Source organism: Salmo salar, chromosome ssa09 (genome assembly GCF_905237065.1).
Source record: "Salmo salar chromosome ssa09, Ssal_v3.1, whole genome shotgun sequence".
NCBI lineage: Eukaryota > Metazoa > Chordata > Actinopteri > Salmoniformes > Salmonidae > Salmo > Salmo salar.
The window spans coordinates 74,284,032-74,306,776 of NC_059450.1; the positions used below are offsets into that span (position 1 = coordinate 74,284,032).

At 45.9% G+C, this 22,745-nt stretch overlaps 1 protein-coding gene across 2 annotated transcripts in view; it reads right to left on the bottom strand.

Annotated features, from left to right (window-relative positions):
- Positions 1-11: 11 nt before the first annotated feature.
- LOC106611901 (janus kinase and microtubule-interacting protein 1) overlaps positions 12-22,745 on the bottom strand; it is a 55,661-nt gene continuing 32,927 nt past the window's right edge. The window contains exons 6-23 of one of the 2 annotated variants that reach the window (XM_014212557.2): positions 22,448-22,564; positions 22,139-22,285; positions 17,631-17,789; positions 16,860-16,922; positions 12,387-12,515; positions 12,060-12,188; positions 9,040-9,123; positions 7,735-7,797; positions 7,484-7,582; positions 5,011-5,112; positions 4,891-4,944; positions 4,669-4,734; positions 4,096-4,164; positions 3,881-3,958; positions 2,479-2,685; positions 1,118-1,183; positions 703-747; positions 12-620 (exon numbers count right to left, since the gene is read on the bottom strand). In XM_014212557.2, the coding sequence (XP_014068032.1) occupies positions 594-620; positions 703-747; positions 1,118-1,183; positions 2,479-2,685; positions 3,881-3,958; positions 4,096-4,164; positions 4,669-4,734; positions 4,891-4,944; positions 5,011-5,112; positions 7,484-7,582; positions 7,735-7,797; positions 9,040-9,123; positions 12,060-12,188; positions 12,387-12,515; positions 16,860-16,922; positions 17,631-17,789; positions 22,139-22,285; positions 22,448-22,564 (1,704 nt within the window). In that variant the 3' untranslated portion in view covers positions 12-593. Of the gene's footprint in view, positions 621-702; positions 748-1,117; positions 1,184-1,221; positions 2,686-3,880; positions 3,959-4,095; positions 4,165-4,668; positions 4,735-4,890; positions 4,945-5,010; positions 5,113-7,483; positions 7,583-7,734; positions 7,798-9,039; positions 9,124-12,059; positions 12,189-12,386; positions 12,516-16,859; positions 16,923-17,630; positions 17,790-22,138; positions 22,286-22,447; positions 22,565-22,745 lie in introns of those variants that run through there. The other variant, XM_014212556.2, reaches the window with a different exon arrangement.

A 22,745-nucleotide genomic window follows, 5' to 3' on the forward strand; every position in this document is an offset into this window, starting at 1 on the left:
CTTTCCCCCTTCTTCTTCTTCTTCCTCTCCTCCTCTTTCTCCCTCCTCTCCAATTGCACTCTTTCGTTGTGTGGTTCCCAAATTCATCTGAGGCACTGTCTCTAAATTCATCTGAGGCACTGTCTCTAAATTCATCTGAGGCACTGTCTCTAAATTCATCTGAGGCACTGTCTCTAAATTCATCTGAGGCACTGTCTCTAAATTCATCTGAGGCACTGTCTCTAAATTCATCTGAGGCACTGTCTCTAAATTCATCTGAGGCACTGTCTCTAAATTCATCTGAGGCACTGTCTCAATCAATGTTGTCCTTATTGACCAGCTTCAGTGTTTCAGTCACAATGTTTATGCTTTATAGAACTCACGTTAGAGTTTGGCTAATTGTTCCACTTCCAGAAATGGTAGGCGAGGCTTCCTTTCTATAAAAAAACACTGATATACCTCTCGTTATATGTCTCTGGTATTTGTTCACTTTTCAAAGTCATGGTTTTGTTATGTTTTGCATCCCAGGTTAAAAGTGCATGTTTATCAAAAAAGACATAAGGTTTGTGAACCATCTAAAAAACGCTTTAAAAAAACAAACGTGTGTTTCTTCCTCACTCTCCACCTGAGCGCCTTAGCACCTGAGGAAACAGACAAATGATCGTCAGCATCATCAATGTTATTACACAGTATTAGGGAGGTTGCGTAGCTCTGTGCCATTACCTGATGTCGATCCGTGTCAGTGTCATTAAGGCCCAATAATAAAAGCTAGAGAGAAAAACAAAAAGAGGAAGAAGAACTAAACAAATCATAATAATGTTAAAGAATGTTAAAAAAAAGGAGAGAAGAAGACATGTTACTGTTCAGAATTCTAACTGAAGAGTCCTACTGCCCGCTCACATGACCCAGAACCACAGGAGGCTGGTGAAGGGAGGATGGCTTATAATAATAGTTGGAATGAAGTGAATAGAGTGGTACCATGTGTTTGATACCATTCCATGTGTTTGATACCATTCATTTTGTTTCCTTCCAGCCATTACTATGAGCCCATCCTCCCCAAATTAGGTTCCACTAGCCACCTGTGCCCACATCACATACATAGATGTTTCTTAGGCAGAGAGCGAAATTACATATATACCTTTTCTTCAATTTCTTTGACTTGTCTCTTTTGCATGTCAATCATACCTTCCAACTGTCTTATTCTCTGTAAGGCAAATAACACAGAACATATGGTTAAGGAGGTCAACCTCCTACTGACCACAGGCTCTGTATTATAGTTTACAAGTAGAACAAATACATGGTTGTGGTTGTTAAACAGTTGCTAATGAAAGTGACAACCCTTTCCACATGTATTCCCAGAAGTTGCCCTACTCCCATGTTACCATGGCAGCTGTTGCAGAGCGTCAAATAAAAAAAAATCATGCTGTCATGACAACGAGCAAGTGGAACAATGGTGAATCTTTGTTCAGACCACATGAGCTGATTTGTTGACTGACCTTTGGTCCTGGCTACACACACATGCACACTTCCATTGCTCCTTTCCTCTCCTTTAAACCCTGTATGAGACAGACTCAGACAAGCGTGAAATCCAAAACCTTCACTGGAAGCAAACCAGTCCACTGGTAAGTATGAAACACTAGAAACACTGGAACCACACTGATCACATTCTCGTGGCTGACCTGAACCCTAAAAGCTGCTTAGATCATAACCACGGGAGGCTGAGTCAGCCAGAGGAGAGGCAGGGCCTGGAAAATAGCTGTTTTTGGGGGACGGGATTAGGTTGAGATCCTGTATTGCACCCAGCAGGGCTGGTGGAGGAGAGACCAATGAAGAGTCGGTTATGGAGAATGTTCTATTATAATTGATGTCTTTAGTAAACTCCTATTGTGTTATTGATTAGACAGTTGATGGTTAGTTTCTGAAGCAAGGAGTGTTGAGGTTAGGAGTGTCGTGTTGAGGTTAGGAGTGTCATGTTGAGGTTAGGAGTGTCATGTTGAGGTTAGGAGTGTCGTGTTGAGGTTAGGAGTGTCGTGTTGAGGTTAGGAGTGTCGTGTTGAGGTTAGGAGTGTCGTGTTGAGGTTAGGAGCGTCATGTTGAGGTTAGGAGTGCCGTGTTGAGGTTAGGAGTGTCGTGTTGAGGTTAGGAGTGTCATGTTGAGGTTAGGAGTGTCGTGTTGAGGTTAGGAGCGTCATGTTGAGGTTAGGAGTGTCGTGTTGAGGTTAGGAGTGTCATGTTGAGGTTAGGAGCGACATGTTGAGGTTAGGAGTGTCGTGTTGAGGTTAGGAGTGTTGTGTTGAGGTTAGTAGTGTCATGTTGAGGTTAGTAGTGTCATGTTGAGGTTAGGAGCATAAAGACTAATAGAATAAGGATAGGACTTCTGTGAAATGTTGAGGTTTGGTGGAATACACAAAATACAAGGAAACACAAACACACACACACAAGCAGGAGGGATACCGCATCTTTGCTCTGTGGCGGCGGCAGGTTAAGGCTTTTCCTTACCTGCTGGGCATGCTGTAGGAGCTCCATGCGCTCCTGTAAGATCTGACTGTCATACTGGCGGCTCTGCCTGAGTATCTGTCTCCGCAGTTTGTCCACGGCTAGCCCCAGCTCCTCCCGCTGCCTGTCCGACAGAGACTCTGCGACCGCACGGCCCCCCGGCTCCTGCTGCAGAGCACTATACAGAGTAGCCTCCAGCTCTGCGATCCTCTGCCATACAGCCACATACACAGGTACGCCACTGTGATCATGGCCGCGATGGAAAACACTGTTCCGCTTTATATCTAGTGTCACTACAATGGTGTGTTTTTCATGGTAATTTCATGGTAACTACAGTGTAGGTACTAAGTCCACTTTGTTACATAGTTCTTACAACTCTAACGCCTGTTTACGGCTTATAATGTCAGTGTAGTGACCATGTAAATACATGCTTCTATTGACACTGTATAAAGTGGAACTAAAAACACAAAAACACACACTGAATCAAATGAGTAAATGGTGGTGAGTGCTAGATACTCTTGTTGTTGTCAAGTTAGAGAGGGGAAGAATGTAAAACATACAGGCTGTTCATGCCTCTTCTCTGTACTGGGGACATCCACACATCTCTAGTCTACGTGTAGTTCCTCTTGATACACCTTCTCATTACAATTACACACTTCACTGAGGGAATCACTACACGTCCTGTCTCGGGATCGTTAGGGATGTGTCTGAACAGTTAATACACAGCCATTCTCCCCAGCCAGTAGGATGTGTCTGAACAGTTAATACACAGCCATTCTCCCCAGCCAGTAGGATGTGTCTGAACAGTTAATACACAGCCATTCTCCCCAGCCAGTAGGATGTGTCTGAACAGTTAATACACAGCCATTCTCCCCAGCCAGTAGGATGTGTCTGAACAGTTAATACACAGCCATTCTCCCCAGCCAGTAGGATGTGTCTGAACAGTTAATACACAGCCATTCTCCCCAGCCAGTAGGGTGTGTCTCTTTCTGTCCTTTAGTACCCAGTGCAAACACGGGTTCATTGAGGTAGAAGATGCAGTATCCCGACAACACAGCAGGGTTTGGTCTGTGGGTTAGTGATGTTTGATGGGTTTACATCATTTAGAGGACTGACAGTAGGTCTAGATCTAGGTCTAAAACATATACTTTATGAAACTATTGCATGACATCTTGATAATATAATGACTATTGTAATATATAATTATAATACAATATATGCCATTTAGCAGACGCTTCTAACCAAAGCGACTTACAGTGATGCGTGCATATGTTTTACAAACAGGTGTTTCCGGGAATCTAACCCACCATCCTGGCATTGCAACTTCAAGTTCCATGCTCTACCAACTGAGGACTACCACCCATGTTCCTACAAGCAGAAGACAGCTGTAGAGTAACCCTCGTACCATGTAGGCCTGATCCAGGGCCTGCTTCCTGTAGTCCAGCTCCTCCTCCATGAAACCCTTCTGCTTACAGAACTGGTCCTGGAACAGCCACAGCACAACACAGGATATGAAATCACATCACGGGGGAATCACATTGCATCACCATGACAATTGCGTCATGTCAGAAACAGTGAAAAACCACTGATACTTGGTCAGATGTTTTTGGGGTCTCTCACCGTCTCATTCTCCAGGTCAATCATCTTCTGGGTCAAGGCTGCCTTTGTGCCGTCTATTTGTTTTAACCACTATGGAGGGAGGGAGAGAGAGAGAGACAGACAGAGGGAGAGAGACACTCAACACATACGGTACAGTTAAATACTCAGTAGATAATGGACCAGTAGGTGTAAGAGGCAGGCTCAGAGATAAGGAGGAGGAGGAAGAGGAGAAGGAGAAGGAAAGGAGGAGAAAGACGAGAAGGAGGAGAAGGAGGTGGAAGAGGAAAATAAGAAAGAGGAGGAGGAATAGTTGAAGAGAAGAAGAAAGAGGAGGAAGAAGATGAGAAGGAGGAGGAAGACGAGAAGGAGGAAGAGGAGAAGGATGAGGAAGAGGAGGAGGAGAAAGAGAAGGAGGAAGAGGAGAAGGAGGAGATAGAGGAGGAGGAGGAGGAGGAAGAGGAGGATGAAGAAGAGGAGGAGATAGAGAAGGAGGAGGAGGAGGAAGAGGAGGAGAAGGAGGAAGAGGAGGCAGATGGGTTGCCTCCCACAATGTAACAATGTTCCAGTGTTGTTGGAGAAGGAGGAGAGACTGACCTTCTCACACATTGACAGAACCGTCCCCGCCTGGATGACAACAATCTGCTCCTCGTTACGCAAGTTCTGGAGACGAAGAAGAGACAGGAAATGGAAATAGAGGATCGGGGAGGGATAAAAGTATTTATTAAGGTTTAAATTGAAGGAGAAAATAGCATTGTGAATTTTAGTAAGATCATTTTATTGAGAGTATTAGGAACAGTGGAGAGAGTGTAAACTCACCCCATTATCTCCCAGGATATCCAGTTTCTTCATCAGATCTGGAATAACCACGTCCTAAAGAGGGATTACACATCCAGTTTACATACGCTGCGAGAGGGAGAATGTGTGTGGTTGTGTTACCTTGATGCCCTCCTGGTGACAGAAGATCTGCAGAGCACTGTTGCTGTTCTCTGGGAACGTAGTCATGTGGAATCCCATGGCTGGAAGCCTGTGTTCCCTCTCCTAATGGACAACAAGTAGAGTTAACCCAGCCCTCATTCACACACACATCTACACACTCACAAACAGTCCTCCCAGTCTAATTTACAGACCACAACAGCCAGCCCTCTAAAGGGGACAGTACTGTCACAACTAATATTCTGGTTGGGTAGACTGGTGTGTGAGACTGATAGTGAATGGGTCAGGGTTGGGAACTGAACTGAATGGGTCAGGGTTGCGAACGGAACGGGTCAGGGTTGAGAACTGAACTGGTCAGGGTTGGGAACTGAACTGAATGGGTCAGGAACTGAACTGGTCAGGGTTGGGAACTGAACTGAACGGCTCAGGGTTGAGAACGGAACGGGTCAGGGTTGAGAACTGAACTGGTCAGGGTTGGGAACTGAACTGAATGGGTCGGGAACTGAACAGAACGGGTCAGGGTTGAGAACTGAACTGAACGGGTCAGGGTTGGGAACTGAACGGTTCAGGGTTGGGAACTGAACGGGTCAGGGTTGGGAACTGAACGGGTCAGGGTTGGGAACTGAACGGGTCAGGGTTGGGAACTGAACTGAATGGGTCAGGAACTGAATGGGTCGGGAAATGAACTGAATGGGTCAGGGTTGGGAACTGAAAAGGTCAGGTTTGGGAACTGAACTGAATGGGTCGGAAACTGAACTGAACGGGTTGGGAACTGAACTGAATGGGTCGGGAACTGAATGGGTCAGGAACTGAATGGGTCAGGAAATTAACTGAATGGGTTAGAGTTGGGAACTGAACAGGTCAGGTTTGGGAACTGAACTGAATGGGTCGGAAACTGAACGGGTTGGGAACTGAACTGAATGGGTCAGGGTTGGGAACTGAACTGAATGGGTCAGGAACTGAACTGAATGGGTCAGGGTTGGGAACTGAACTGAATGGGTCAGGAACTGAACTGAATGGGTCAGGGTTGGGAACTGAACTGAATGGGTCGGGAACTGAACTGAATGGGTCATGGTTGGGAACTGAACTGAATGGGTCGGAACTGAACTGAATGGGTCATGGTTGGGAACTGAACTGAATGGGTCGGGAACTGAACTGAATGGGTCATGGTTGGGAACTGAACTGAATGGGTCGGGAACTGAACGGGTCAGGGTTGGGAACTGAACTGAATGGGTCATGGTTGGGAACTGAACGGGTTAGGTTTGGGAACTGAACTGAATGGGTCGGAAACTGAACTGAATGGGTCATGGTTGGGAACTGAACTGAATGGGTCGGGAACTGAACGGGTCAGGGTTGCGAACTGAACTGAATGGGTCATGGTTGGGAACTGAACGGGTCAGGTTTGGGAACTGAACTGAATGGGTCGGAAACTGAACTGAATGGGTCATGGTTGGGAACTGAAATTAATGATGTACAGTACTTACATGATGAGGATAGCATGCTCAGGATCTGTCCAAATGAGTTAGGTGGAGAAACATGATTTAAAACGCAAACCAAAGTAATAGGGTTTTAAAACATACTCTGGGAGTTCAAATGGAGGAGTTTAAGTGACTGAGTGGCTCTTTGGGTCCAATCAACCCATTCTTATGTGTGCATTACGAGTTTCTTTGATACCTTCTTGAAGTGATCTAGTATCTCCAATGAAGTCATCATGTTTGATAGAAAAAAGGATACTATGAAAGATACTCTAAAAAAGTATATGAAAGAGCTCATTAAAGATATCCTACATCAGTTGATGGAGGCAGAACCTGAAAGGAGGAAAGCCATGCAGTCGATAATCTTCTATTATGGATAACAATCAAGAGATCTAGGACACGTGTGCCTGATGATTTGAATGTTGTGCATACGACTGCCTTTTTAATGAACATAAAGAAACTTAAGAACAACTACATGCAAGGAGGAGACAAATGAACAAAGATGGGCGGATGGTGAACTTGAACACATTTTATTCCATTCAAAATTATATTCATCTCACTAAAGACAGCATTCTTGTACATCTTTCAATTTAAAAAAATAAACTTTTCCAGTTCAGTGGGGATGGTAAGGCGGTCAGAATACAAGGTACATACAATGGGTCGAGGCACAGTAGTGTGTATGTTTGTGTGCGCGCGTGTGTACGCTGTACTAAGCGCCACAGGAGGCTGGTGGGAGGAGCTATAGGAGGATGCGCTCACTGTAATGGCTGGAATGGAATTATGTAACGGAATCCAACACATTTTTTTTGCGTGTGTTTGATGCCATTCCATATATTCCATTACAATGAGCCCGTCCTCCTATAGCTCCTCCCACCAGCCTCCTCTGCTACGAGCACGCTTGTGTGTGTGTGTGTGTGTTTTGGTCACTGTATGTAGGTCTTGCGTGGGGACTGGAGACCGGTGTCGCCCCCTGGGGACAGTTTGATGGTGCACTCTCTTACTTCCAGCTCTAGCACTCTGAACTCCAGCAGCTCATTCTGGTCCCTCGTGTCCTGCACCGCCGCCTGCAGCTTCCACTCAGCTTGCTGTAACACACACATCTACACACACACATTTTTGTATTTCCCGCCACATTAGATAAACCATGTATTTAATAAAAGTATACACTCAAACGCTCCCTATCCTAGTGTCCTTCCCTTCCAGATGGCTCACAGGACGGTGTTGAGTGACAGAGGCGTAGGAGGTACCTTACCTTGTCGTGGAGCTCCTGATTGGTCCTGATGAGGTACTGCTTCTCCTCCACCCACTTAGAGTCCTGGAGAAACATACGGTCACACACACCTCAGAGAAAAACTCAAGTATCACAACACAGAATGATAAGGGAGATAAGAGCACCTTGCCACCCATAGGGGATACTGTACCCATAGGGGATACTGTACCCATAGGGGATACTGTACAATGTACATGCATGAGCACCTCAACCCAAAGAGATTCAGCCACACCGGGTGAGTCCTAGCCCAAACTGTCCGTTTCTGAACTGAGACCCACAAGCCCAAAATAAGTGAAAAAATGCATTCAAATAGTGAGCACACATGCCTGCAACCACAAGTTAAACACACAAGATATTGCTGTAACATGGTTTTATTGAGCCAAAAAGCAACAGAGAGAAAGTCCGCCACCAGAATGACCAGAAATACAGAGAAATGTGCTCAGAAATCTGCATTGGTACATTGAACAGCATGCTGAACAGAGATTCAGGAATATTGAGGCACCAGAGGTGAGAGCAGTGCAACAGAAAGTGCAACAATGCCACAGTGACACAAACAGGCAACATGCAGTAAATGTGAGGCATGCAACAGGTACCAGAGAATGATGGAGGATGCTATGAGTTCTGACCTCTGTGAAACGCTGCTCGGTATTAGATCTATTCAGTCTATTGATATCAGGCTGAGCAATCAAAAAGAAGATTGAACAATCTATGGGATTTGCATCATGGTGCATTTGTTTTGTTTTGACCCCAAAATCCATATACACTTCTCAAAATGGATTTCACTCTGATTTTACAAATATCATTACTTATACAAGGAAATAATCTAATTGATATATCTTTACAGAGGAACTGATTGAAGATGATTTCCACATAATGTGACAGAATTAAGACAATACAGTATAGATATATTTTCATTAACCTTGTTTCTTCATATTTGTCATATTGGTAAATGCTAGGTACAATTTGATATGACTGTCTGATTTGTTTAGCATGAGGACGAATCATTCAATTAGTTTTCTCATGATCATGAGGACATAAATCCTGATGATCTTTTCCAGAGAAAATAGACCATATACATTAAAATACTGTCAACGACAGTGGAGCACACACACAGGGCAGAGTTGTGACATCATCAGAATGACATCACAGGATCCTGCGGCAGATCCGGTCGGCGTAGCCGTAGCGCCAGGCCAAAAGCAAAGCCCCAAGACACACAAGCAGCAGGGCCAATGAGAGCGGAGCAGCCAGGGACCTCCCAGTCTTCTCCCCGCCCTTTTCCTCTTTTACCTGCCCCCTCTCAGCCAATGCCTTCTCCAGGTCGGCGATCTTCGCCTGGCACCCAATCAGGTCCGCCAGCAGCTGCTCACGGTTCTGGGGGAAGGCAAAAATAGCCAATCAGAGACCAGAGTCAAGTCAGTTCAATCAGGTGAGTTAGTGCTGGGCTGGAACAAAAGCCTGCACTCCCTGCAGCCTGTTAAGGTAGAACATCAACCTGCACATCCTGCAGCCTGCTAAGATAGAACATTAACCTGCACACCCTGCAGCCTGCTAAGATAGAACATTAACCTGCACACCCTGCAACCTGCTAAGATAGAACATTAACCTGCACACCCTGCAACCTGCTAAGATAGAACATCAACCTGCACACCCTGCAGCCTGTTAAGATAGAAGAACATTAACCTGCACACCCTGCAGCCTGCTAAGATAGAACATTAACCTGCACACCCTGCAGCCTGCTAAGATAGAAGAACATTAACCTGCACATCCTGCAACCTGCTAAGATAGAACATCAACCTGCACACCCTGCAGCCTGTTAAGATAGAAGAACATTAACCTGCACACCCTGCAGCCTGTTAAGATAGAACATTAACCTGCACACCCTGCAACCTGCTAAGATAGAACATTAACCTGCACACCCTGCAACCTGCTAAGATAGAACATTAACCTGCACACCCTGCAACCTGCTAAGATAGAACATCAACCTGCACACCCTGCAGCCTGCTAAGATAGAACATCAACCTGCACTCCCTGCAGCCTGTTAAGGTAGAACATCAACCTGCACATCCTGCAGCCTGTTAAGATAGAACATTAACCTGCACACCCTGCAGCCTGTTAAGATAGAACATTAACCTGCACACCCTGCAACCTGCTAAGATAGAACATTAACCTGCACACCCTGCAGCCTGTTAAGATAGAACATCAACCTGCACACCCTGCAGCCTGCTAAGATAGAACATCAACCTGCACACCCTGCAGCCTGCTAAGATAGAACATCAACCTGCACACCCTGCAGCCTGTTAAGATAGAACATCAACCTGCACACCCTGCAGCATGTTAAGATAGAACATCAACCTGCACACCCTGCAGCCTGTTAAGATAGAACATCAACCTGCACACCCTGCAGCCTGTTAAGATAGAACATCAACCTGCACACCCTGCAGCCTGTTAAGATAGAACATCAACCTGCACACCCTGCAGCCTGTTAAGATAGAAGAACATCAACCTGCACACCCTGCAGCCTGCTAAGATAGAAGAACATCAACCTGCACACCCTGCAGCCTGTTAAGATAGAACATTAACCTGCACACCCTGCAACCTGCTAAGATAGAACATTAACCTGCACACCCTGCAACCTGCTAAGATAGAACATTCACCTGCACACCCTGCAGCCTGCTAAGATAGAACATCAACCTGCACTCCCTGCAGCCTGTTAAGATAGAAGAACATCAACCTGCACACCCTGCAGCCTGTTAAGATTGAACATTAACCTGCACACCCTGCAGCCTGTTAAGATAGAACATTAACCTGCACACCCTGCAGCCTGCTAAGATAGAACATCAACCTGCACACCCTGCAGCCTGTTAAGATAGAACATTAACCTGCACACCCTGCAACCTGCTAAGATAGAACATTCACCTGCACACCCTGCAGCCTGCTAAGATAGAACATCAACCTGCACACCCTGCAGCCTGTTAAGATAGAAGAACATCAACCTGCACACCCTGCAGCCTGTTAAGATTGAACATTAACCTGCACACCCTGCAGCCTGCTAAGATAGAACATCAACCTGCACACCCTGCAGCCTGTTAAGATAGAACATTAACCTGCACACCCTGCAACCTGCTAAGATAGAACATTCACCTGCACACCCTGCAGCCTGCTAAGATAGAACATCAACCTGCACTCCCTGCAGCCTGTTAAGATAGAAGAACATCAACCTGCACACCCTGCAGCCTGTTAAGATAGAACATCAACCTGCACACCCTGCAGCCTGTTAAGATAGAACATCAACCTGCACACCCTGCAGCCTGTTAAGATAGAAGAACATCAACCTGCACACCCTGCAGCCTGCTAAGATAGAAGAACATCAACCTGCACACCCTGCAGCCTGTTAAGATAGAACATTAACCTGCACACCCTGCAACCTGCTAAGATAGAACATTAACCTGCACACCCTGCAACCTGCTAAGATAGAACATTAACCTGCACACCCTGCAGCCTGCTAAGATAGAACATCAACCTGCACTCCCTGCAGCCTGTTAAGATAGAAGAACATCAACCTGCACACCCTGCAGCCTGTTAAGATTGAACATTAACCTGCACACCCTGCAGCCTGCTAAGATAGAACATCAACCTGCACACCCTGCAGCCTGCTAAGATAGAACATCAACCTGCACACCCTGCAGCCTGCTAAGATAGAACATCAACCTGCACACCCTGCAGCCTGCTAAGATAGAACATCAACCTGCACACCCTGCAGCCTGTTAAGATAGAACATTAACCTGCACACCCTGCAACCTGCTAAGATAGAACATTCACCTGCACACCCTGCAGCCTGCTAAGATAGAACATCAACCTGCACACCCTGCAGCCTGTTAAGATAGAAGAACATCAACCTGCACACCCTGCAGCCTGTTAAGATTGAACATTAACCTGCACACCCTGCAGCCTGTTAAGATAGAACATTAACCTGCACACCCTGCAACCTGCTAAGATAGAACATTAACCTGCACACCCTGCAGCCTGTTAAGATAGAACATTAACCTGCACACCCTGCAACCTGCTAAGATAGAAAAACATTGTTCTTGTACTCCTCTTGGCAAAAGCTCATGTTTTGAGACAGTGATGGGCACATCAGGAGTCTAATGAGGGATATCAGGGGCAGGCTGTAGGGGTTAAAGGTTAAAGCTACTGACCCTGGCCTCTCTCTCACTGTTGTGCGGCCCCCCCACTCCACCAGTCTGTCCTGTAGGAGGGTACGTGTTAGGGGTTATACGGTGTAGGGGTTAAAGGTTAAAGCTACTCACCCTGGCCTCTCTCTCAGCATCGTGTGACCCCCCAGTCTGTTCCTGTAGAAGGGCGTAGGCCCGCTGGAGAGCCTGGTACTCTCTGGTCAGCTGTCTGAAGCGCAGCTCTGACTCTTCACGAGAGACACCCTGGGGAATGAATACAATACATAACATGCCATATAGCAGACGCTTTTATCCAAAGCGACTTACAGTCATGCGTGTATACATTTTACGCATGGTTGGTCCAGGGAATTTAACCCACTATCCTGGCATTGCAAGAGCCATGCTCTACCAACTAAACTACAGAGGACCGGGTAGCGACATGGTCAGCACACACACACTTACGTCCTCCAGGTCCTCCTCGGGCGTGGCAGGGGTGAAGTCTGTGAGGTCAGTGTTGTAAGAGGTCAGAGACGACGTCTCAGAGTCCACAGACTCCTCATCAAATCCAAAATATGTCTCCACAACATGCCTCTGGAGAGATAGAGAGAGAGGGAGGAGGAGGAGCGAGGGAGAAGGATAGAGTGGGGGAGGGAGGAGGATGGAGAGAGAGAGAGAGAAGGAGAGAGAGAAGGGGAAAGAAAAAGGGAGTGATGAGCTGTAAAATATTGATTTACACACACACATACACAAAAGCAATAGGAGAGAAGACTATTTGAAACACAGACTGTGGTATCTACCTCGGGGGTTGGTAATAGAGGAGAGGTAGGTGCTGTGACGTTGCCTCCCTCTGCTGGGAGTACACGGGCTGGGCACCCCGACACGGATGGCTCCAAGTAGAGGTAATTAGGGGAAAGTGCCAACCAGCCGTGGAGGCCACATAAAAGAAGCACTGTGGTACACCGCGGGGGAGAACAGAGAGGCCGACAGAGCAGAAGCTGAGAAGAAGGACCGAGCCAAACCTACCTGATTCCGTTATGTTTATTTTATTGCCTAGTAAAGTCGTGTTTGCTGACTAGAACCTCCCTGTCTCTGTGTTAATCTCTGCACGCTCAACCCAACACCCCACGGTTTACCACATATGGAGGAGAATGCGGGCATCTCAGTAGCTTTGGGTGCTGTGCGGGTCGAGCGTACGGAGATTACCATGGAGGAACTGGTGGCTCAGATTATCCTCAGCCAGCAGAAGCAACAGGCTCTCCAGGAGCAAGCGCTGGAGGAGCAGAACCAACAAAACCTCAGACTGGTAGCGGAGGTAGCCCAGTTGAACGCTGGGACGGCTCAGGAGTCTGGCCCGAATCAGTTCCTGGTTAAGTTAATGGAGGAAGATAATGTGGAGGTGTATTTGTGCACCTTCGAGAGGACGACGCAGAGGGAAAGATGGCCCAAGTGGGCCAGACTGTTGGCACCCTATCTCTCCGGGAAGTCCCAAGTCCCTACTTCGATTTGAATGCCGACCAGGCCGCGAATTATGAGGGACTCAAATGTGAGAGGGCGGTCGGTCCAACGGGAAGTGACGACAGTGCTAGAGATGGGGGTACTGGAGGAGTCCCACAGTGAGTGGTCTAGCCCTAGTGCTGGTACCAAAACCGGACGGAACCATCCGCTTTTGCAATGACTTCGGGGGCCTGAACGATGTCAGTAATTTGACGTCTACCCCATGCTCCAGGTGGATGAACTGATTGACCGCTTGGGGATGGAGAGATACGTCAGCACCTTGGACCTGACGAAGGGGTACTGGCAGGTGCTGCTGGCAGCGGCCTCCCGGGAGAAGACAGCCTTCTCCATCCCAGGGGGGTTATACCACTACCGGGTTCTTCCTTTTGGGCTCCACGGGGCCCTAGCGACCTTTCAGTGACTCATGGACCGCGTCCTGTGCCCACCCAGTGAGTACGCTGCTGCTTATTTGGATGACATAATTGTGAACAGTGACAGTTGGGAGTCCCATCTCTGTAGGTTACAGGCAGTGGTGGATGTGCTAAGGGATGCGGGGCTGACCTCGAACCCACACAAGTGCAAGCTGGGCTACGCCGAGGTGGAGTACCTGGGCTATCAGATCGGGTGGGGAAATGTGAAGCCCCAAGAAGAAAAAAGAAAAAAAATCACTGCCATTAGGAAATGGCCGGTCCCCCGAACCAAGAGGCAGGTGAAGTCATTCCTGGGGTTAGCAGGAATGACTTCCTGGGGTTAGCAGGAATTAAGTCATTCCTGGGGTTAGCAGTCGTCCTTTAAGTCTTTACTGAAGACTTATCTCTTCAGTAGGTCCTATGATTAAGTATAGTCTGGCCCAGGAGTGTGAAGGTGAACGGAAAGGCTGGAGCAACGAACCGCCCTTGCTGTCTCTGCCTTGCCGGTTCCCCTCTCTCCACTGGGATTCTCTGCCTCTAACCCTATTACAGGGGCTGAGTCACTGGCTTACTGGTGTTCTTCCATGCCGTCCATGGGAGGGGTGCGTCACTTGAGTGGGCTGAGTCACTGACGTGGTCTTCCTGTCTGGGTTGGCGCCCCCCCCCTTGGGTTGTGCCGTGGCGGAGATCTTTGTGGGCTATACTCGGCCTTGTCTTAGGACGGTAAGTTGGTGGTTGGAGACATCCCTCTAGTGGTGTGGGGGCTGTGCTTTGGCAAAGTGGGTGGGGTTATATCCTGCCTGTTTGGCCCTGTCCGGGGGGTTTCATCGGATGGGGCCACAGTGTCTCCTGACCCCTCCTGTCTCAGCCTCCAGTATTTATGCTGCAGTAGTTTGTGTCGGGGGGCTAGGGTCAGTCTGTTACATCTGGAGTATTTCTCTTGTCTTATCCGGTGTCCTGTGTGAATTTAAATATGCTCTCTCTAATTCTCTCTTTCTTTCTTTCTCTCGGAGGACCTGAGCCCTAGGACCATGCCTCAGGACTACCTGGCATGATGACTCCTTGCTGTCCCCAGTCCACCTGGCCGTGCTGCTGCTCCAGTTTCAACTGTTCTGCCTGCGGCTATGGAACCCTGACCTGTTCACCGGACGTGCTTGTTGCACCCTCGACAACTACTATGATTATTATTATTTGACCATGCTGGTCATTTATGAACATTTAACATCTTGACCATGTTCTGTTATAATATCCACCCGGCACAGCCAGAAGAGGACTGGCCACCCCTCATAGCCTGGTTCCTCTCTAGGTTTCTTCCTAGGTTTTTGGCCTTTCTAGGGAGTTTTTCCTAGGGAGTTTTTCCTAGCCACCGTGCTTCATTCACATGCATTGCTTGCTGTTTGGGGTTTTAGGCTGGGTTTCTGTACAGCACTTTGAGATATCAGCTGATGTACGAAGGGCTATATAAATTAATTTGATTTGATTTGACTACTACAGTCGATTTGTACCAAACTTTGCCCGCAATAGCTTCTCCCCTCACAGACCTAACGAAGACACGACTACCCCAGACGGTGCGATGGATAAAGGACACAGAGGCAGTGTTCCAGGCCCTAAAGGATGCGCTATGTTCACACCAGGTACTCATCACCCCGGACTTCTCAAAAAACCTCCTGGTCCAGACAGACACAGCAGGAAGCTCCTCCCGAGGGAGAAGAAGTACTCGATTGTCGAGAAGGAGTGCCTCACCGTGAAGTGGGCACTGGACACCCTCAAGTATTACCTCCTCGGGAGGAGGTCACCCTGATCACTGACTGTGCCCCCCTTGCGTGGATGGCTCCAAGTAGAGGTAATTAGGGGAAAGTGCCAACCAGCCGTGGAGGCCACATAAAAGAAGCACTGTGGTACACCGCGGGGGAGAACAGAGAGGCCGACAGAGCAGAAGCTGAGAAGAAGGACCGAGCCAAACCTACCTGATTCCGTTATGTTTATTTTATTGCCTAGTAAAGTCGTGTTTGCTGACTAGAACCTCCCTATCTCTGTGTTAATCTCTGCACGCTCAACCCAAGACAGATGAAGCAACACACAGACAGATGAAGCAGGAGATGGAGACAGACCATAACACACAGACAGATGAAGCAGGAGATGGAGACAGACCATAACACAGACAGATGAAGCAGGAGATGGAGACAGACCATAACACAGACAGATGAAGCAGGAGATGGAGACAGACCATAACACACAGACAGATGAAGCAGGAGATGGAGACAGACCATAACACACAGACAGATGAAGCAGGAGATGGAGACAGACCATAACACACAGACAGATGAAGCAGGAGATGGAGAGGGCGAGCTAAACATACTCATACATACTGGTGCTATACTATAAACCTCCCAACAAAGCTAGTATCCTCGAAGGTGAACTATACTGTCCTCTGGCACTGAGCTCTGAGGCAGGGCTGTCTCAGTCACCCACTTACCAGACAGACACAGAGGTGTGTTAACTAGCATCCACCAATCCTCTTTAAGATAGTTACCAGGCCTGTGAGGTAGCAGCACTGTACTTTTCCATTCCAGTCAGACTCTCCCAGGAAGTGTGTTCTGTTCCATTCCCAGTTAGAGTCCCAGTAACCAGCTCCAGTTATAGATGCAGGGAGTGTGTTAAATCTCTTAGCAACATACATGACCGACTCTGCTAACTCTCTCGAGGACCGCTCATCCTCTCCTGATCATCAACACCTCATCTACCTTTCCTTCTGACTGAGTTTGGAAGAGATTACCAAACAGGTGTCATTGTTCCCCCATCTGAGCCCAATTAAACACAGTCACACGCACTTAGGAACCTATGCATGCACACGCATGCCCCATCTGACCCAATTAGACAGAACCAGCCCATCAGCATCATGAGAAGAGTCTATTGCTTATTGACAACACCGCTGGACCAGCAGTGTGTGACAAGAGACATAGAACACAACAAAGAAACACTATAAAACACACACAAACACACAGAATGGTAGAGGGAGTAGTAGTCTTACTTTAGGTGGTAGCTTGAGGGGTTTTCTTCGGTTCTTTTTGCAGAGCATCAGTCTGTCACGTTCCTGTGCAGAAAGGAGCAACTTGGGATTTCTAGCCTTTTGAGTTTAGACAACATGCATCGTTTCTGTATGAGAAGGCTCTGATTGATGTGGGGCTGATCCTTAACCTGACAAACTAATTGTACTAATCTAGGCCATCGATCGTCCCGTGTGTGGAATCCTGGGGACAGAATCTGAATACTATTTCATTTAGGCTCGTCAAAATGCAGCCACGGTAAAAAGTGAGACGGGTAGGATTCTTTATGGGAACAACCAGGGTTAGAGAAGGTAAAATGAATTGTGTATCCAACATCTGCCCCCAGGTCCGGACATGTTGGGGCGATCCAAAATTATGATCAGCAGCAAGGAGCCAGCAGAACATCACCGTGCTAATGAGTAAATTAGCAACAGGCTCTGATTAAAAGTGATTAGAGCAGAGAGAGTGGGTGGTAAGTGGCTGGCTGGCGAGAGGGTCTGGAGGGCAGGACCAACATGTTACCCAACAGTACACTCAGCCTAACGGCAGCCATTTTAATCCACTGTTTCAATGTACTGCAGTAAAGTACAAGAAAATGTCTGCCTATTTGTTTAAGAACCCTTGAGCTAGGCGGGTGCCCATATTCACTAATTTCATCACTACAATAAGGATCTGTCATTGCCCTGTTGTTTGGAAGTTCTGATGATTTAAAGATCAGGTAAACTGCAATGTCGATGTTAGAGTGTCTCCCTGACCTGCGTGAGCTCGTCGATGATGCCTTGTTGCTCGGCAAACTGCAGCTTAAGGAACTCTACTTCCTGTTCCTCGTGGGCCTGACTTAGGTCTGTCAGTGAGGTAGGCCTCTTCAGCTGCTGGGGCTGAGGCTGCTGGGAACGAGAGTGCACATTCTCCTTCTGAGAGAGGGAGGGGGGAGGGAGAAGGGGGAGAGAAAGTGGGAAAGAGAGAGAGGGAGGTGAGGAGAGATACATTCTCAGGGGTCAGCGACTCAAGTGTGAGGTCAAGAGAGACAGGAGAGAGAGAGAGTGAGAGATGCTTCGTTGACTTCAAAAAAGCTTTTGACTCAATTTGGCATGAGGGTCTGCTATACAAATTGATGGAAAGTGGTGTTTGGGGAAAAAATCCATGTACATGTACGGTTAAAATTGGCAAAAACCACACACACATTTCTTTCCACAGGGCCGTGGGCTGAGACAGGGATGCAGCTTAAGCCCCACCCTATTCAACACCCAGCCTCACCCTACTAGAATCTGAAGTCAAATGTCTACTGCTGATGATCTGGTGCTTCTGTCCCCAACCAAGGAGGGCCTACAGCAGCACCTAGATCTTCTGCACAGATTCTGTCAGACCCGAGCCCTGATAGTAAATCTCAGTAAGACCAAAATAATGGTGTTCCAAAAAAGGTCTAGTTGTCAGGACCACGAATACAAATTCCATCTAGACACCGTTGCCCTAGAGCATACAAAAAACTATACATACCTCGGCCTAAACATCAGAGCCACAGGTAACTTCCACAAAGCTGTGAATGAGCTGAGAGACAAGGCAAGAAGGGCCTTCTATGCCATCAAAAGGAACATAAAATTCCACATACCAATTAGGATCTGACTAAAAATACTTGAATCAGTTATAGAACCAATTGCCCTTTATGGTTGTGAGGTCTGGGGTCCACTCACCAACGAAGAATTCACAAAACTGGACAAACACCAAATTGAGACTTCTGCATGCAGAATTCTGCAACAATCTCCTCCGTGTACAACGTAAAACACCAAATAATGCATGCAGAGCAGAATTAGGCCGATACCCGCTAATTATCAAAATCCAGATAAGAGACGTTAAATTCTACAACCACCTAAAAGGAAGCGATTCCCAAACCTTCCATAACAAAGCGATCACCTACAGAGGGATGAACCTGGAGAAGAGTCCCCTAAGCAAGCTGGTCCTGGTGCTCTGTTCACAAACACAAACACACCCCACAGAGCCCCAGGATAGCAACACAATTAGACCCAACCAAATCATGAGCAAACAAAAAGATAATTACTTGACACATTGGAATGAATTAACAAAAAAACTGAGCAAACTAGAATTGTATTTGGCCCTAAACAGAGAGTACACCGTGGCAGAATAACAGACCACTGTGACTGACCCCCCAAAAAAGGAAAGCTTTGACTATGTACAGACTCAGTGAGCATAGCCTTGCTATTGAGAAAGGTCGCCGTAGGCACACCTGGCTCTCAAGAAAAGACAGGCTATGTGCACACTGCCCACAAAATGAGGTGGAAACTGAGCTGCACTTCCTAACCTCCTGCCCAATGTATGAACATATTAGAGACACATATTTCCCTCAGATTACACAGACCCACAAATTTTGATAAACTCCCATATCTATTGGGTGAAATACCACCCTGTGCAATCTCAGCAGCAGGATTTGTGACCTGTTGACACAAGAAAAGGGCAACCAGTGAAGAACAAATACCATTGTAAATACAACCCATATTTATGCTTATTTATTTTCCCTTTTCTACTTTATCTATTTGCACATCATTACAACACTGTATATAGACATATGACATTTGAAATTTTGGAACTTGTGAGTGTAATATTTACTGTTGACTTTATTGTTTATTTCACTTTGGTTTATCCATTTCACCATGCCAATAAAGCCCCTTGAATTGCATTGAAGTATTGAGAGTAGAGGTCGACCGATTAATCGGAATGGCCGATTAATTAGGGCCGATTTCAAGTTTTCATAACAATCGGAAATCGGTATTTTTGGACGCCGATTTGGCCGATTATTATTTTAAAATTTTTTTAAAATATATTTTTTTTTTTAGACCTTTATTTAACCAGGCAAGTCAGTTAAGAATACATTCTTATTTTCAATGACGGCCTAGGAACGGTGGGTTAACTGCCTTGTTCAGGGGAAGAACGACAGATTTTTACCTTGTCAGCTCAGGGATTCAATCTTGCAACCTTACGGTTAACTAGTCCAACGCTCTAACCACCTGCTTTACATTGCACTCCACGAGGTTACGCGAATGCAGTAAGAAGCTAAGGTAAGTTGCTAGCTAGCATTAAACTTATCTTATAAAAAACAATCAGTCAATCATAATCACTAGTTAACTACACATGGTTGATGATATTACTAGTTTATCTAGCCTGTCCTGCGTTGCATATAATCGCTTAGGTACACGTTGCTCCAACCATAAACATCAATGCCTTTCTTAAAATCAATACACAAGTATATATTTTTAAACCTGCATATTTAGTTAATATTGCCTGCTAACATGAATTTCTTTTAACTAGGGAAAGTGTGTCACTTCTCTTGCAAACAGAGTCAGGGTACATGCAGCAGTTTGGGCCGCCTGGCTCGTTGCGAACTGTGAAGACTATTTCTTCCTAATAACAAAGACAGCCGACTTCGCCAAACGGGGGATGATTTAACAAAAGCGCATTTGCGAAAAAAGCACAATCGTTGCACGACTGTTCCTAACCATAAACATCAATGCCTTTCTTAAAATCAATACACAGAAGTATATATTTTTAAACCTACATATTTAGCTAAAAGAAATCCAGGTTAGCAGGCAATATTAACCAGGTGAAATTGTGTCATTTTGCGTTCATTGCACGCAGTCAGGGTATATGCAACAGTTTGGGCCGCCTGGCTCGTTGCGAACTAATTTGCCAGAATTTTACGTAATTATGACATAACATTGAAGATTGTGCAATGTAACAGGAATAACGTTTTGTTTTCGAGATGATCGTTTCCGGATTCTACCATATTAATGACCTAAGGCTTGTATTTCTGTGTGTTATTATGTTATAATTAAGTCTATGATTTGATAGAGCAGTCTGACTGAGCGGTGGTAGGCAGCAGCAGGCTCGTAAGCATTCATTCAAAATAGCACTTTCGTGCGTTTTGCCAGCTGTTTTGCCAGCTGTTTATGACTTCAAGCCTGTCAACTCCCAAGATTAGGCTGGTGTAACCGATGTGAAATGGCTAGCTAGTTAGCCGGGTGCACGCTCATAGTGTTTCAAACGTCACTCGCTCCGAGACTTGGAGTAGTTGTTTCCCCTTCCTCTACGTGGGTAACGCTGCTTCGAGGGTGGCTGTTGTCGATGTGTTCCTGGTTCAAGCCCAGGTAGGAGCGAGGAGAGGGACGGAAGCTATATTGTTACACTGGCAAGACTAAAGTGCCTATAAGAACATCCAATAGTCAAAGGTATATGAAATACAAATGGTATAGAGAGAAATAGTCCTATAATTCCTATAATAACTACAACCTAAAACTTCTTACCTGGGAATATTGAAGACTCATGTTAAAAGGAACCACCAGCTTTCATATGTTCTCATGTTCTGAGCAAGGAACTTAAACGTTAGCTTTTTTACATGGCACATATTGCACTTTTACTTTCTTCTCCAACACTTTGTTTTGCATTATTTAAACCAAATTGAACATGTTTCATTATTTATTTGAGGCTAAATTGATTTTATTGATGTATTATATTAAGTTAAAATAAGTGTTCATTCAGTATTGTTGTAATTGTCATTATTACAAATAAATAATAATAATAATAATAATAAAAATCACCGGTATCGGCGTTGAAAAATCATAATCGGTCGACCTCTAATTGAGAGAGAGAGAGAGACACAGGATTTCCTTAACCGTGACTCATAACTTTAAATTGTGCAGTGAGGCTTTGTAATCAAGGAGAAATGCAAATACTGAGTGACACAGATACTGATTGACACAGATACTGATGGACACAGATACTGATTGACAGAGATACTGATTGACAGAGATACTGATTGACAGAGATATTGATGGACACAGATACTGATGGACACAGATACTGATTGACACAGATACTGATTGACAGAGATACTGATTGACACAGATACTGATGGACACAGATACTGATGGACACAGATACTGATGGACAGAGAAACTGATGGACAGAGATACTGATGGACACAGATACTGATGGACACAGATACTGATGGACACAGATACTGATGGACACAGATACTGCCTAACATCTCTTGTAGGGCTCTTGCCCTTTCCTTAGATGACCTCCATTTCACATGGTCCCTACAATGTGGTTCCTCTTAATCCATTCATAAATATCAAATCATAGCCTATACTTCTGTTACACTTATCAACGTCCTCCCCTAGTCATGAAGGAGATGAGACAAGGAAAGGAGAAAAGCAAAGTAGACCAAGAAGGTTATGTCTGGTTCCCTCACCATCTCTGCGTTCTCTCTGCTGAGGTTCTTGAGTTTCTCCTCCATGCGCTGCAGAGTCTGCAGGTGATCATTGTTCTTCTTCGACATCCTCTTATATTTATCTAAGAGTGGCTTCATCTGACTCTCTGACTCACGCACCCGCTTCAACTGACAGATGAAGGGAGAGATGGAAGGAGAGAGCGAGAGAAATGGAAGGAGAAAGAGAAAGTTATTTTCACATACCTGCATATTTCCATAACATCCCTTCATTGTTCCCATAGAATGTTCCGTTATCCACCAAGTTATTTTCTGCAGGTGTGTGTTACTCACCAGTTCATTCCTCTCATCTGCCAGCAGGGTGTTTCTGTCCTCCAGCTTCCTGGTAACAGAGTGGAGCTCAGCTATCTTCAGCTGGAACCTCCTCGCATCCCGAAGATCTTCTACCTCCTGAGAGAGAGAGAGAGAGAGAGAGAGAGAGAGAGAGGGGGGATATAAATATATATATATATATATATATATATATACTGCTCAAAAAAATAAAGTGAACACTAAAATAACACATCCTAGATCTGAATGAATGAAATAATCTTATTAAATACTTTTTTCTTTACATAGTTGAATGTGCTGA